This window comes from Nelumbo lutea, chromosome 1, assembly GCF_056320005.1.
Source record: "Nelumbo lutea isolate HS-2025 chromosome 1, American lotus-T2T, whole genome shotgun sequence".
Taxonomy (NCBI): domain Eukaryota; kingdom Viridiplantae; phylum Streptophyta; class Magnoliopsida; order Proteales; family Nelumbonaceae; genus Nelumbo; species Nelumbo lutea.
The window spans coordinates 7,478,860-7,495,394 of NC_142684.1; the positions used below are offsets into that span (position 1 = coordinate 7,478,860).

At 41.7% G+C, this 16,535-nt stretch overlaps 1 protein-coding gene across 4 annotated transcripts in view; it reads right to left on the reverse strand.

Moving 5' to 3' along the window:
- The window catches only part of LOC148873379 (rab GTPase-activating protein 22-like), a 75,642-nt gene that overhangs the window by 47,403 nt on the left and 11,704 nt on the right, over positions 1-16,535 (reverse strand). For all 4 annotated transcript variants that reach the window (XM_088966209.1, XM_088966208.1, XM_088966207.1 and 1 more), the window contains exon 4: positions 14,080-14,183. In XM_088966209.1, the coding sequence (XP_088822335.1) occupies positions 14,080-14,183 (104 nt within the window). The remainder of the gene's footprint in view (positions 1-14,079; positions 14,184-16,535) is intronic.

Consider the following 16,535-nt stretch of genomic DNA (forward strand, 5'->3'; position numbering starts at 1 on the left):
CCACTAGGTTGATTTGTTAGTGGGTGTGGCCCACTCTAAGATTTTAAACTTAAATATTTTGAAAGTGGGCCCCGCTGACAGGTGAGACCCACTAGGTTGAGTTGTTAGTGGGTGTGGCCCACTTTATGATTAAAACTTAAATATTTTGAAAATGGGCCCCATTGACATGTGGGACCCACTAGGTTGATTTGATAGTGAGCATGGCCCATTTTAAGGTTTTAAACTTAAAATATTTTGACAGAGGGCCCGCTAACAGGTGGGACCCACTTTAAGATTTAAAGCTCAAATATTTTGACAGTGGGCCCTACTGACTGGTGGGACCCACTAGTTTGATTTGTTAGTGGGTGTGGCCCACTTTAAGATTTAAAACTTAAATATTTTGACAGCGGGACCCACTAGGGATTTGATAATGGGCATGGCCCATTTTAAGGTTTTAAGCTTAAAATATTTTTATAGTGGGCCCTGCTGACAAGTGGGACCAACTAGGTTGATTTATTGGTGAGTATGGCCCACTTTAAGATTTAAAACTTAAATATTTTGACAGTGGGCCCTGCTGACAGGTGGACCCACTAGTTTGATTTGTTAGTGGGTGTGACCCACTTTAAGATTTTAAACTTAAATATTTTGATAGTGGGTCCCACTGACAAATGGGACCCACTAGGTTGATTTATTAGTGGGCATGACCCGCTTTAAGATTTTAAACTTAAATATTTTAACAGAAGGCCCCACTGACACGTAGGACCAACTATGTTGATTTAATAGTTGGCATAGCCCACTTTCACATTGTAAACTTGAATAATTTAACAGTGGGCCCCACTGATAAGTGGGACCCACTATGTTGATTAAATAGTGGGCATGGCCCACTTTAATATTTTAAGCTTAAATGTTCTAACAGTGGGACCCACTATACTGATCTGATAGTAGGGCTCACTACAGCATTAACTCATCATTAAACTTTACTTTTGTATATAGTGAGTGGGATCCACCAAGCCAAAAATGATTCAGCATTTTGTAACAGTGGATTATTCACTGCTAATTTTCCTTTGAGATGGATAAAATCCACTGAATTATTAAATCTTATTTTGGGTTTATAGTGGATGGGACCCACCAAACCAGCAATTATAACAGTGGGTCTACTATGTTGATTTCAAGAGTGGGTGATGACCCACCAATCAATTTATATTTGGCTTTGAATGTGGTGGACAGGATCCACCGATTGCAACACTGATATGCTGTTGCAAGGTAATTTGATGAGGACCCATTAAATCAGATAAGTGACATTGGATATGGCCCACTAATCAACCTGCTTTAATGGTGGGTAAGAGCTACCGGACTAGCCCAAAGAAGATTAAATTAATCAGTGGGTAGGATCCACTAAATCAGAACAAGTGATACTTGTCGTGAACAGTGGGTATGGCCCACTAATTAGCTTGTTTTAATGGTGGATAAGAGCCACCGAATTAGCCCAAATATGATTAAATCAATTAGGATAAGTGATGTCTTCTGGAATAGTGGATATGGCCCACTAATCAGCCTATTTAAATGCTGGATAAGAGTCACTGAATTATCCCCAATGGTGATTAAATTTTATAATGGGTAGGACCCACCATTAAACAGAACTCTAGAGGCTCCCCAGTATTAATCCCCTTTCTTATCTATTTTATACATTCTTTTTGTGGTGGATAGAATCCACCGGATATAAGAAAACAATTGAGACAAGAGTTGGAGTTCAACAGAACTCTAGAGAGAGAGAGAGATATGGATTGAGAATAGACTAAGTTTAGGGATAGAAGATAAGAGATAAAATAAAATAAAATAAAACCTGTACCTGTGTATATTTATCCTCTCAATCAGTAGAACTACAAATTCCCTCCTCTATTTTATCTCTTCCTCTCTCTTCTCTCCTTTTTCTCTTTCTCTTCACTGTTTTCTCTCTTTCTTCTCTCTTTTCTCTATCTGCCGCCTCTCTATCAGCCTGCCTTCTCTCTATTAATCCACCATTTTGCTCTTCTCTCCCCCTTATATAGAGGGAGACAGTTATAGGGTGGGGAGGTTAGAGCAACCCCCCACTCTTCATACGTGGGGTGGTTGCTTAACTTCCCCCCATAACCAAAGCACAACTTAAAAGTGGAGTGGGCCAGCTGTCAAATCCCCCCCCTCCAGCTTTATATTTATTTACATAATTTTTTTTACATCATATATTTTTAGTCCTAAACACTGTTGTACGATTACCATTGTACAATTCTATTTTCAAGCAATAAAGTTTCAGTTAATAAGCAAAATAAATAAATAAATAAACAGTGAATCAGTCAGCTGATGGGGAAAACATTCTGTTCTTCTCAACCACTTTTTATTTTTGATAAAAGATAAGGTAAAATTTTATTCAAATAGCCAAAAATGGCAGATTACAACCAAGGCCCCTAAGACAAGGAGCCAAAACTCACTTTAACAACTACAATACATCATAACTCAAGAAAATTCCTAGATCTCAGCTGAGAACAGAGGACTGAAGCCTGAAGGTCCTTCACCGCAGCCACACAGGAAACTAGCTTGCCAAAAGCAAAGGCAATCAAGCAATCTATGCTAGAGGCCTCATTTTGAAAGATCCTTCTATTTCTTTCTGTCCAGACTGTGCATAAGATGGCTGCAGGCGGGACACTCCAAATGCACTCCGCCAATTTAGAACCACCCTTCAGCTCCCAACTCCATATCATGTCCAGAACTGAATAAGGCATACACCATTGCAGCCCTACCCCCGATAAAAAGTGATTCCATATTGCAGCTGTAACCAAACAGTGAATGAATAGGTGCCTGCCATCTTCCTCCATATCTCCACAAAGAACACACAGCTGGTCCTGAATCTGAACACCCCTTCTAACCAGGGAGTCTTTCGTAAGGCATCTATTGAGAGACACAGCCCAAACCAAAGCATTCACTTTTGAAGGCACAGAAGGGTTTCAAGTCTTCTCAGCTGGAATTTTTGGAAACACAGCTTCATTCAGAACCCCTGCAAAAGAGCTAACCAGGAAACTGCCATCCACACTAAACTTCCAGTTCCAAGAGTCCTAAGAAGACAAGTCAATGGACTGCCTGTAAAGCAACCCCAAGAGATCAGCAACTTTCCCAATTTCCCAGTCCTGAAATTCTAAAGGAAGGGCTCCAAGTAATAGTGCCCCCACTCACTTCAAACTGACTAGCCACCAATCCATTCTGATTTTCCGCAATCTGAAATAGCTGAGGGAAGACTTCAGCCAGAGGTGTACTATCACACCAAGTATCCTTCCAGAACCGCAACCTACTCCCATTCCCCACCTTTAGAATTAGACCACTACTCATCCAAGGGAGAACTTCCATGACTTTTTACCACAGGGAGCAACCTAAAGAATTCAATTGATTAGTGGATACCCAGTCCCCACTGTCAGTATCATATTTTGCTGCAATTAATTTCCTCCACCATCTGTCTTTTTCTTTCTCAAATCTCCAAATCCATTTTCCCAAGAGAGCTTTATTAAACAACTTTAGCTTCCTAATCCCCAACCCCCCTTTCTCCTTAGGGCCACATATCTGATCCCAGTTAACCAGATGAAATTTCTTTTCCTCCTCCCATCCCCTCCAAAGAAAGACTCTCTGGATTTTCTCAATTCTTTGGGCTACTTTGACTGGAATTGGGAATAAAGATAAAAAGTAGGCCGAAAGGTTAGAGAGTGAGCTTTCTAGTAATGTGATTCTTCCCCCCAGCGATAGATACTTGGATTTCCAAGACATAAGATTCCTCTCCACTCTCTCAACCACTGGATCCCACACCACCGCAGAGGTACATTTAGCTCCAAGAGGGAGGCCAAGATAGGAAATAGGCAAATATCCAATCTGACCAGGTAAAATCTCCGTGAGCACTTCAAGATTCTCCACTTTGCCCACTGGAATCAGTCTACTTTTGGTCCAATTTACTCTCAAACCCGAAACCACTTCAAACCAACTAAGCACCCCCGGACTGCTCTTCTCAACCACTTCTTTTTCTCTTTTTTTTTCTTGGAAAATTTAACCATATTCCATTAGAAAAGGAAACAGTACATGAAAGGACATACAAAGTAAGGGGAGAACCCCAAAGGTTTACAAAGGAGGAAGTCTATGTGATTTAGTTCCCCAGGAATCCAAGTTAGTCTTGCGTTTAAGAAGTCCAGAGAGTCTCTAGCCTCAGCCAGGTACTGGATCAATCTCCAAGGTCCCCCTCCTTGTCCCTTAACCATTTTATAGTATTTGCTGAGTCACCTGCAATGATTACGTTCTGAATTCCCAGGTTTTTTACTACTCTGATTCCCGTGAGGGAAGCCATCACTTCAGCCTTTGTATAGTTAGTCAGTCCAATTGGACTACTGAAGGTCCAGCAGATGTTACCCCGCTCATCCCTTAAAATGCCTCCTATGCCACCTGGGCCATGATTTCCTGGCGTGCTTCCGTAAAAGTTTAAAGTCACCACTCCTTCACTGAGAACAGTGGGTTGTCTCTAGATTGCTTGTTGAGGGTGTGGGAGAAACAGATATGTGTGAACATCTCTGTAAGGTTATTGACTGAGAGACCTTTAAATAGATGTAAATTAACAGCCCAGAGGTTACAAAGGTTAGTGATGTTTGAAATTAACTCTTTGAGGGGCCTGAATTTATTATCGAACAGGCATTTGTTTCTTTCCTCCCAAACACCCCACATTACTGCATGAAACACAGTTTGCCAATAGACATTACCTCTTTTGCTTAGGCCTAAACGTTGCCACTGATGCAAGAAATCCATAATATGCTCAGAAATAACCCAATTAAATCCAGCCATCCTCAAACATGAGGAGAGATGAGTCTTCCCAGATTCTTTTTCTGAAGGAGGTAGCATGTATTTAATCTCTGAAGACAAGCTTCCCAGACAAAGAAACAGACTCTTGAAGGGATATGGCTGCACCAGATCTTCTTGAAGGGGAAGGAGGAATTTTGCTCACCTGCAGTCAGAGCCTTGAAAAGAGACTTAGAAGAAAATTCGCCAATTGGGTGGAGAGTCCAAATTCAGGTGTTAGGGAAGGAGGGGGAGATGTAGACTTCTTTTAGGGCTTGAAATAAAGCAACCAAGTCAGATATCTGTGGGTCCCTTAGGGGTCTACTGAGGTGTAGGTTCAAGGTGTTTTCAGCAATGAGGTATGGAAGGCAGGAAGAAACAGTTGCTTCTTAGTCGAGGGAGAGGTTGAAGAGTCTGGGGAAAGAGGCAGCAAGGGTAGATTCTCCCCACCGAAGGTCTTTCCAGAATTTTATTTTAGAACTGTTAATAAACCCTAGCAGATTCTAGGTTGAAGTAGAGAAGAAGAAAGAAAAGAGAAAGAAGAAAAAGAAGAAGAAGAAGAAGAAGAAAGAAAGGTTTGGCCAGACTAGAAGAGCGTCAAAAAATCACTCTTCCCTAGCTGACCCACTTGTATTTATTCAAAAACATAGAGTTACAGGAAAGTCCATTTTGTCCTTCATAGAAGATGAGACACATAACTTAAACTCAGATACAATAGACCTTTCACTCTCAAGAAGATAATCCAGAATGACCAAAATACCCCTGACTCGAGCATTCTAACACTCCCCCTCAAGCTGGAGAGTATATATCATATAGTCCCAGCTTGTTACAAATGTAATCTATTCTTCCCCGAGACAATCCCTTTGTGAGAAGATCTGCCCACTGATTTCCTGAGCTCACATGAGATGTGGTTATCACCCCACTTATCACTTTATCTCTTACAAAGTGACAATCAACCTCAATATGCTTAATTCTCTCATGAAAGACGGGATTGGAAGAAATGTGAACAGCAGCTTGGTTATCACAGTATAGTTTCATGGGTTTGTCAATTGAGAATCCCATCTCTTGAAGCAAGTTCTTCAGCCATACTAGCTCACATGTGGTATGGGCCATAGCCCTGTACTCTGCTTCTGCACTACTTCTTGCCAGCACTGTTTGTTTCTTGCTCTTCCAAGTTACAAGATTGCCACCGAGGAAGGTACAATACCCTGTAGTTGATCTCCTATCTGATATAGAACCAGCCCAATCAGTATCTGTGTACCCTACTATCTCAAGAGTTCCTCCACTTTGGTATAACAAACCACGACCTGGAGCACCTTTTAGGTACCTAACAATTCTCAGAACAGCTTCCCAGTGAGGAACCCGAGGATGTTGCATAAACTGGCTCACCGCACTCACAGCAAATGATATATCTGGTCGGGTAATGGTCAGGTAGTTCAATTTGCCCACCAACCTTCTGTATCTTCCAGGATCATCAAACTCTTCACCCGCATTAACACTCAGCTTGGCATTGAGTTCCATAGGAGTCTCTGCTGGTTTAGCACCTAACAACCCTGTTTCTTCAAGTAGATCAAGAACATATTTTCTCTGACATAGGTTGATCCCATGTTTTGACCTCGCAACCTCTATTCCCAGGAAATATTTCAGCTTCCCCAGATCTTTCGTATTGAAGTGATCCTGTAAGAATTTCTTCAACCTGTTGATTCCATTGCTATCACTCCCAGTTATGACAATATCATCCACGTACACGACTAGCAAGATTTTCCCATCCTTTGAGTTATAGCTAAACACAGAATGATCAACCTGACATTGTTTCATCCCAAAGGTTTTCATCACTTCATTGAACCTGCCAAACCAAGCACGTGGAGATTGTTTCAGTCCATAAATTGCCTTTTTGAGCCTACACACTTTGCTAGACTCCCCCTGAGCAACAAACCCTGGTGGTTGCTCCATATACACCTCCTCAACTAGATCACCATGCAGGAAGGCATTCTTGATGTCAAGTTGTACAAGAGGCCAATCATACATAGCAGCTAATGAAATCAACACCCGAACTGAACCAATCTTAGCCACAGGAGAAAATGTCTCCATATAGTCCACACCATACATCTGAGAATAACCCTTGGCCACCAACCTCACTTTCAATCGCTCCACACTGCCATCAGGAAGAAACTTCACTGTGTAGACCCATTTACACCCAACTGTGTGCTTACCGGAAGGAAGAGCGGTGAGTTCCCATGTGTGATTATGTTGTAGAGCAGAGAGTTCTTCTTCCATGGCTTGCCACCACCCTGGGGAGGCAAGAGCTTCCTGGACAGTCTTGGGAATGGGAACAGATGAGAGTAATGATATAAATTTGCAATGAGAAGCAGAAAGGTGAGCAGTAGAAACATAGTGTGAAATGGGGTGAGAAGTACAAGTACGTTTACCTTTTCGCAGAGCAATAGGAAGATCAGGATCTGAAGGAGAAGGAGCAGTAGCAGGATCTGTCGACAGGGGCTGAAGTGGAGGAGGGCCCGATGCACTTCTGCGGGTATACACTTGAGTGATTGGCGGCTTCTCAGTAGTAACAGGCATAGGATGTGCATCTGCAGTAGAAACAGGAGCTACTAGAAGGATGTCCACAACAGGTACAGGAAGGGGAACCACAGAGGGAGAGGAAGAGACCCCAACATCTGAGAAGAACGGAACTGACTCAAAGAAGGTGACATCAGAGCACACAAATGATTTATAGGATTTTGGGTTATAACACTTATACCCTTTCTGAGTCCTTGAGTAGCCAAGAAAGATACACTTAGTAGCTCGAGCATCTAGCTTGTCTAACCCAGGCCCCAAGTGTTGAACAAAGCAAACACAACCAAAGATTCTTGGGGTAAGAGGAAATGGAGATAAAGTGGGAAACAACACGGAGAAAGGGGATTGACTTCTAAGGATTGACATGGGCATCCGATTGATCAGAAAACAGGAAGTGAGAACAGCATCACTCCAAAAATGTTTTGGGACATTCATATTAATCATCAAGGATCGAGCAGTTTCAAGAAGATGTCGATTTTTTCGTTCAGCTACACCGTTCTATTGTGGGGTGTAGGCACAAGAAATTTGATGAATGATCCCATGATGTTCTAGGTATTGCTGAAATGGTGAGGAGTTGTATTCTTTGGCATTATCGGAGCAAAGAATTTTAATATGAACACCAAATTGAGTGCGTATTTCAGCATAAAATTTTTTAAAAATAGGGAACAACTCACTACGATCTTTCATAAGATAAATCCATGTCATCCTTGAAAAGTCATCAACAAATATTACAAAATACTTATACCCATTGTATGACACCACTTTAATTGGACCCCATACATCGGAATGAACTAAAGAGAAAGGACTTGAGACACGACTATCAACTCTTGGGCTAAATGAGACTCTATGATGTTTACCCAATTGACATGACTCACAATCTAATGATGAAAGATGACTCAAGGAAGGAACCAGTAACTTCAAGGCCTTGAGAGAAGGATGACCAAGTCTGCAGTGCCATTGAAGAGGAGTAAGAGATGACTGAAAAGCTACTGGAGGACCACCACCATCAAGGTAATATAATCCACCTGCTTCATGCCCTCCACCAATCTTCCTCCCCGTCTTGAGATCCTGAAACACACAAGAAGAAGGGTAGAAGGTTACAGAACAATTAAGAGACTTGGTTAATCTGCTGACAGACATAAGGTTAAAAGGAAACTTAGGAACATATAAAACAGATGATAAGGGCAAGGAGGAGAGATTAACATCACCAACACCACAGATAGGAGATGTAGAACCAATAGCAAGTGTAACTGTTTGAGGTGTGGAGGAGTGGGAAAGGGAAGAAAATACAGCATGAGTCCCAGACATATGGTCCGAGGCCCCAGAGTCAATGATCCAGTGTGTCTTTGGAAGCTAAGCAAGCCATACCTGAATGGGCAAGTGTAGCGGTGTTCTGCTAAGATGTTTGAATGAACTGCTCATATACTTCACATGGTACACTCACCATTTCCTTCTCAGAAGCACAAGTAGATGTGGAGAGGATTGGGTCAGTTTGCTAACTTTCAGTAATTGTGTCACTACCCTTAGTCCTAGCATGGTTAGCCCAAGTGTTGGGTGCACCACGCAAATCATAGAAGAAATTAAGTGTGTGCCCCTCTAAACCACAATGTGTACACTTTCTCTAAGTATTACTCCTTCCTCTTCCCGGACCTCCCCCTGAGTCTCGGCCTCCAGTCCGGCCACTAGCCCTGCTAAACATGTGACCACCACGATTGCTTGGGAGTCCACTCCTGACACCACCACTTCTATTTTCACGACCACCCCCTTTAGTCACTACCAAACCAGATCTGTCAGAGAGAGAAGAATGTTCTCCCGACTCAATAGATGTCCTCTTAAGACGAGCAAATACTTCTTCAAGTGAGGGAAGAGCAGATCCTCCCAATATTTGTGCTCTAACAGGCTTATACTCAGCCTTCAACCCCACAAGAAACCTTGTCACATCAAGCTGCTCACGTTGTTGTTGTTGTTGGACCTGAACATCTGATGTTAAAGGATGATACACATTAAACTCATTACGAATGTTCCTCAAACTTGCATAGTACTCTTCTAAGCTTTGACTCCCTTGCTTCAAATTGAAATACTCTTGGTACAACTGATACACCCTAGTTGTATTGTCTTGTCCAGAGTATAACTTCTTAGCATGATCCCAGATTTCCTTAGCTGTATCTAGGAACATGAAGTTCACACTAATCTTTGGTTCCATGTTGTTCCAAAGCCATGTCATTATCTGTGCATCTACATGTTCCCAGTCACTGAACCCAGGGGAATCAGAGGGAGGTTTCTCCTCTCTTACATGTTTTACCTTCCTCTTGGCCTTCAAGAACACCTCCATAGATTTTGCCCATGGTAAATAATTCTCACCATTCAACTTGATGGATGTCATTTGAACACTTAAATAATCTGGAGAAAGCATGACACCTATTTTGTTATCATCCCCATTTTCAAATGAAGCCATCTTAATTATTTCACCTTCAAATATACAACACAACCTCACACTCTTTCACAAGACTTATCTCACTTATAACACCACCAATTCCAGCTTCTTTAAATACACATTACACACCACACACTAAGGCTGAAATCACTCAGTCTTCACATCAAACACCTGGGCTGCACATTGCAGAACCATTCACCATCAACACACTAAGACTGAAATCACTCAATCCTCACATCAAACACTTGGGCTGCACACTGCAGAACTAATTACACACAAGGTATAGGAGATCACTTTTAAATATTTTGAAACATAGATACACCAATCACCACGACACAACCACCACCAATCTACTGTTGTTGTGAACTTCAACAGTCGACAACTCTTCTTTCAACATACATACAAAGAGAAATGCAGAGGAACACGACTGAGATGCATATCAGTCACACTAAGCACCACCACAACCAATTTTTGAAACAAAAGGAAACATTGGCAGTTCCTTACTTGGACAAACAACAGTAGTGTTCATACCTGTCCACATTCAGCCCTCTTCGATACTGAATAGAGGGTTTAGTATACCACTCCAACAACCACCACAGCAACGATCGGAGGCATCCTCACCTCCAGGCCCACAAAACGACAGCTCCTTTTCAGCCCCTTATCGAATCTCCACTTAGGCCAGTCGAAAAGGAAGAAGATGACTGTGAAAGTTGGCGGCGAACCCAGAAAGAGAACAGCAGCAAGAAAGAAATGAGGATACGACCTTACGGCTCTGATACCATGTTAGTAAACCCTAGCAGATTCTAGGTTGAAGTAGAGAAGAAGAAAGAAAAGAGAAAGAAGAAGAAGAAGAAGAAGAAGAAGAAGAAGAAGAAAGAAAGGCTCGGCCAGACTAGAAGAGAGTCAAAAAATCACTCTTCCCTAGCTGACCCACTTGTATTTATTCAAAAACATAGAGTTACAGGAAAGACCGTTTTGTCCCTCATAGAAGATGGAACACATAACTTAAACTCAGATACAATAGACCTTTCACTCTCAAGAAGATAATCCAGAATGGCCAAAATACCCCTGACTCGAGCATTCTAACAAGAACCATTGCCCACTTTATATCTAATAAAAGGAAAGAAAGTAGTGTGTGTGGAAGCTATATCTTTCCAGGGATTAGTTGGCTTTATCCTGTTCAAATGGAGGTTGTTGTCCCACCTGTTTGTATTTGATCCATACTTGCTTGAAATGACAAACTCTCCAAAGAGCATTAGGTTCTTTAGGGAATATCCAAAGCCATTTACCCAAGAGAGAGGTATTTTTCTCTTTCAAATGCCCAATTCCCAACCCTCATTTAGGCTTGCAAACTTGTTCCCAACTTACTAAATGGCTTCTTTTCTCCCCATCTCCTTCTGAAAGAAAGTTCCTTTGAAGTTTCTCAATCTGATTTCTGACTTTGATCGGAATCTGGAAGACTGAAAGGAAATAGACCAGAAGATTTGCTAAGGAGGCCTTTAAGAGAGTAACCTTACCCCCTTTTGATAGGTAGCACTTCTTCCAAGATGCTAACTTCTTCTTGCATTTCTCCACCTGTTAGACAGTTTTGTATGCCCTTAGCTTCAATCAAAATTGATGTACTTTATGAGTTTATTGTAAATGAATAAAAGTGCATATTTGATTCATGTTCCCTTGGTATGTTTCTGTGTAATACCCTTAAACTGGACATTTATTGAGACTCGTGTTAGTTTAGAAAGTTCACAGCCAATGGGTCAGTCTGGGGAGACCTATCCTGACAAGGCTGACACTGTGGTGCCATCAAGTCGGTTGAGGTGGCTTGTCTCAGCTACCAGGGTGAGACCCCAAGCACATACAGTGTGGGATTAATTGAATCTTTGAACTGGACCAGATTTCCAGTATTGCCGTGGACCTTGGAGATTGATGGGCAAAACTGGAAAGTTACACCCGACCCCTAGACTCGATTATGATACTGCACTAGGTGTCGGATCGGTCTGTCTTTGATGTACCAATCAGTGAGATCCTTAGCGGGGGTCAAAACCTGGGTATGTTGGGACAATCCGAGAATTCATCTGAGTGGGTGATCATAGTGACAGGATCAGCCCCTTTGTCGGACAAAGGTAATGATCGGGGATGCACTCTCACTGTTGGAAACCAAGACTGCCGACAGCCGATTTCAACCGTTGAGATTTGTTTTGCAAAGTATATTTTATATGAGACATAAAAGTATATATATTATGGTTTCTAAAATGTTTGCAAAAGGTTTTAATTCCCGGGATCCATATAAGTGGAGAGTGCAACACTGTTCCTTGCAGCTGAGGGAGAGGTCCTCTCTTGTCGGGCAGTGTATGATCATTAAGGGCTGAGAGGTTAAGTGTAAGACCATTGAGGATAATCCCTGATGGGCTAATCTTGCATCTGCCCACAGTCCCTGGGTGTTACAAGGTGGCTTGGCCCAGGGACCACTTAGGGTAAGTGTTGGGCCCATAGAGCCCATTTGATGGGTTTCAGGGGGTGCACTGTCTTTAACAGTGTATTCGACCAGGCCTTATAACAAAGGCTGGGCCGAACCCATGTGGCTGATGTGTAGATCTGAATGTGATTCAGATCTAGAAACCTCCTAATGGGATTAGGATAAAGCTAATCTAATCTGCAGATAAGATAAGGGTTTATCCTTATCACTAGAAGAGAAGGCTGATCCAAATATGATTTGGATAAGCACCTCCTAATGGGATTAAGAGCTGATCTTTTAAGTTAACAAAAAGAAGGAAGGGGCGGCAGCCTTGAGAGAGACCAACAAGAAACACATCAGATCCTCTTTAGTGCTGAAATCAAGAAGAGAGAATTCTGCAGCCTGTGAATACTCTCTTGCCGCCTCCCTGCTCTTGTCGCCCTGTTTGCCAGTTCGATCTCCAGCTGTGGGAGAAGTCAAGATTGGATCTTGACATCAGTTCTTTGAGAAAGGATTGAAAAGGAAGTTGTGCTCACGTTCCATTCTACTGTTTCTTGCGAAGGACAGAATTCTTGGGGAAGAACACTGCTGATTCTACTCCATCCTGCACTGCGCCATCTTCAATGGGAGCAGTCTTTGGATCCTTCCTTGGGCGTGAACACCTTCGTTGGGAGATATTACTTCTCCGTATCAGGTATTATTCTCTCCCATTCCTTTTGATTCAGATCTGGTTCAGTTTAAGGTTCAAGATTTATCCTTGAAAATATGATTTTTTAAATAGGGAATGTGATTCCCAGTTGAAGGGAGAGAAAAATTTTTGAAATTCGCCCCTTATTCCGCAATCTTTGGGCGTCCATGTGATGGATCTCTCATCTCTTTCACCACCACCAGCCCCTAGAAGTTTAAGCTTTTTGGATTCCTTCCAAGAGGCATTCCTAGATAAGAAAAATGAAGGTTCTCCTCTTTGCAACCCAACAAAGCTTTAAAGTTTTCTAGAAGATCCTCTTCTATTGAATTTAGGGCTACTATACCACTTTTGCAGAAGTTAACCCTCAAGCCAGTAATTAGCTCAAAGCACTCAATTACCCCTTTTGTGTTTGAGATGTTAACTAGAGTGGCATCCAAGAACAAGATGATGTCATCAGCAAATTGTAAGTGGGAGATGTGGATCTTGTCTCTCCCCACTTCAAAGCCTTTCACCAATAGAAGATAGGCTTTTTCAAAAGGAAATAAAAGTCCATACTTGTAATTAACACTTTAGTTACTTCATTGGAAAATGTTCCCACCCTACATGGAGTTTCACAAAGTCTTGACCTTTTACTAAGAACTGCTAGCTAGTATATTCAAAATTAAGATAATACACAGTTATCCCCAAACAGTAGATTTTCTTACGCATCATTATTCTTTGAAGGTAAAATATAACCAGAGTGCTGAAAATTTCGACACTAACAAAAACCAAGATTTTAGGTAACTAATAAAGCATATAAGAAAACATAAAACAAACAAGATAAACTGAAAATAGCTCAAGAAAGCGAAAATAATAATAAATAATATAATAATAATAATAATAATTGAAACCAATAAAACATTGGAAAGTTTAATTCGTATTACATAGTGATCAAAAGTTCTTATTACAGCAATACAATTGTTCATATGATGAAGGGGGCACATCATTTCTCTCTCTCTCTCTCTCTCTCTCTCTCTCTTTTTTGTTTTGGTCAGCAATAAAGCATTTTCATTTGAAAGTTCAGTAGATAAAAGTACAACAGAATGAACACTCAGTGGAAAGTGAGGGGATTTCTACCTCCTAGCCATTCTTAGTCGTCTTCTGTAATCTGCAGTGCTGCCAAGTGAATAACAACCGAGAAGAAATTCCCAAACTTCTGCCCTAATAGATGGATCCACACCCTGACCATGTTGAATGTAAATTGCCAATTAAACCAATGAATAATCTTCTCTACCACTCCTAAAATAAGAACAGCCATCCATAATATGTAATGCCACATAAATTTCATCCTGGACAAAGAAATATGTTTATAGATTTACATAAGAAAATTAAATATGTAAAGTAAGAACAAGTTGTTAAACAATATCATTCTGAAATGCGTGTGAGGCTGGAGCCTTGAGGCAAGGCTCAAAGAATGTCCTAATCATCATGGCTCAATATGCAAGGCATTATACCTAACACCCTAATTGAAATAGGGTGTGAGGCTGCAGTTCAGCCCAAGGACTTTAGACTGATCAGTCTGATTGAGAGTCTGTATAAGATCATTTCTAAAGTTCTTGCACTAAGACTCAAGAAAGTCCTTCCTTAATCTCACCGAATCAAGGGGCCTTTGTGAAAGGGAGACAGATTATCGATCAGATTTGAATAGCCAATGAATGTATGGATTGCAAAAATAGAAAAGGAGAAAAGGGTCCAATCTGTAAACTTGAGTTAGAAAAGGCTTATGATTTGGTGGATTGGGATTTCTTGTTAGAAGTGTTGAAGAATAGAGACTTTGGGGAGAGATGTTGTAAGTGGACGAAGGGTTGTATTACCTCTTGTCACTTCTCAATCTTAGTGAATGGAGTAGCTAAGGACTTCTTTCCTGCAAAGAGGGGCCTTAGACAAGGAGACCCTTTGTCACATTTCCTCTTCACCTTAGTAGTGGATGTCCTAAGTGTCTTGATTTCTAGGGCTGACTCAAGAAATCCACTAAAAGGTTGGAGAGTTGGGAGGCAACAAGTTATTGTCACTCACCTACAGTTTGCGGATGATATCATTCTCTTTTGTGAAGGGGAAATTGAGGGGATGGATAACTTGAGATTGGTGGTGATGCATTTTGAGAGAGTCTCCAATCTGAAAATCAATTGGAACAAGAGTTGTGTAGCGGGGGTGAATTTATGGGATGATGAAGTGTAGTTGGTGGCTTGGGCTTTAGGTTGCGAGGTAAGTGGTTGGCCTCTGGTATATTTAGGTCTGCCCCTGGGGGGAAATCCTAGAACAGAAAACTTTTGGTACCCTGTTTTAGAAAGATTCACTAAGAAGCTAGCAGGGTGGAAGAGAAATTATGGGCCCATTTGGCGCATCTTTTGGGAAGATCTTCTAGCAGCTCTGGCAGTCAAAAGACGCATTGAGCTTTTGCATGAAGGTCTGAGCAGCCTGAAGCACGTTTGGTAGGCGCACGTCTTTCCGTGTCTTTCCGCGTGAGAAAAAAAGTGGAAGACGCGAAAAGCTTCATTTGGAGCTTCCCAAAATCAGCCCAAAATGGGCTTTTCACGTCTTTTCAGCGCTCCGGCTTTTGGTGGCTAGATCTTCCGTGAGCCAAACGGAAATAGACCGAAAATCGACCTGCCCGGCTTGTAAACAGCCGAAAGACCGCACGGAAAGACACGCCAAATGGGCCCTATATCTCACTAGGGGGTAGAATCACTTTAATCAAGTCCATTCTGGCCAACCTTCCAATGTATTTTCTGTCTACCTTTAAGCTTCCTACCAAGGTTGCCAAGAAGTTAGAAAAGCTCATGAGAGATTTTCTGTGGGAACCAGGTGACTCAAAAAATGACCATTTAGTGAAGTGGGAAGTAGTTTCTAGGAAAAAGGAAGCAAGGGGTCTTGGCATTGGCAATATCAAATTAAGAAACGTAGCTTTGTTAGGAAAGTGGTTGTGGAGATTTCCTTTGGAGTAGGACAATTTGTGGCACTCGGTGGTGGAAAGTATTCACGGGATGGCAGCTAATGGATGGGATGCTGGCGTCAACCCTAGGGCTTCTCATTTCTCCCCTTGGAAAGCAATTGCTAGAGTCTTGCCTTCCTTTCAGCCTTTCATCAGATTTGATGTGTGCTCCGGTAATAAAATTCTGCTTTGGGAAGACCTTTGACTTGGGAACACCCCCCCTTAAGGATAGATTCCCGACAATGTATTCTCTTTCCCTAAATAAATTCAAAACCATCTCCTCACTTCATGTGTCTGAGGGGACTTGGGATTTGGGTTTGAGAAGAGGGTTGAGGGATTCAAAATTGGCTTCTGCAGATGAGTTATTCACTGTGTTGAATTCAGTTTTCGTAGATCTTTCCTGCCCAGATAGTAGAATTTGGAAAGAGTCCTCTTCAGGGACTTTCTCTTGTTCATCTTTTTTCAATGCCTTAGTTCAGTCTTCTTTTGTGTATGTCTCTTTTCCTGCTAAAGAAATCTAGTATTCTCTTGTGCCGCCAAAGGTTAGGGATTTTTGCTGGGAAGTGGCTCTTCAAAAGATCAATACTATGGATGTACTTCA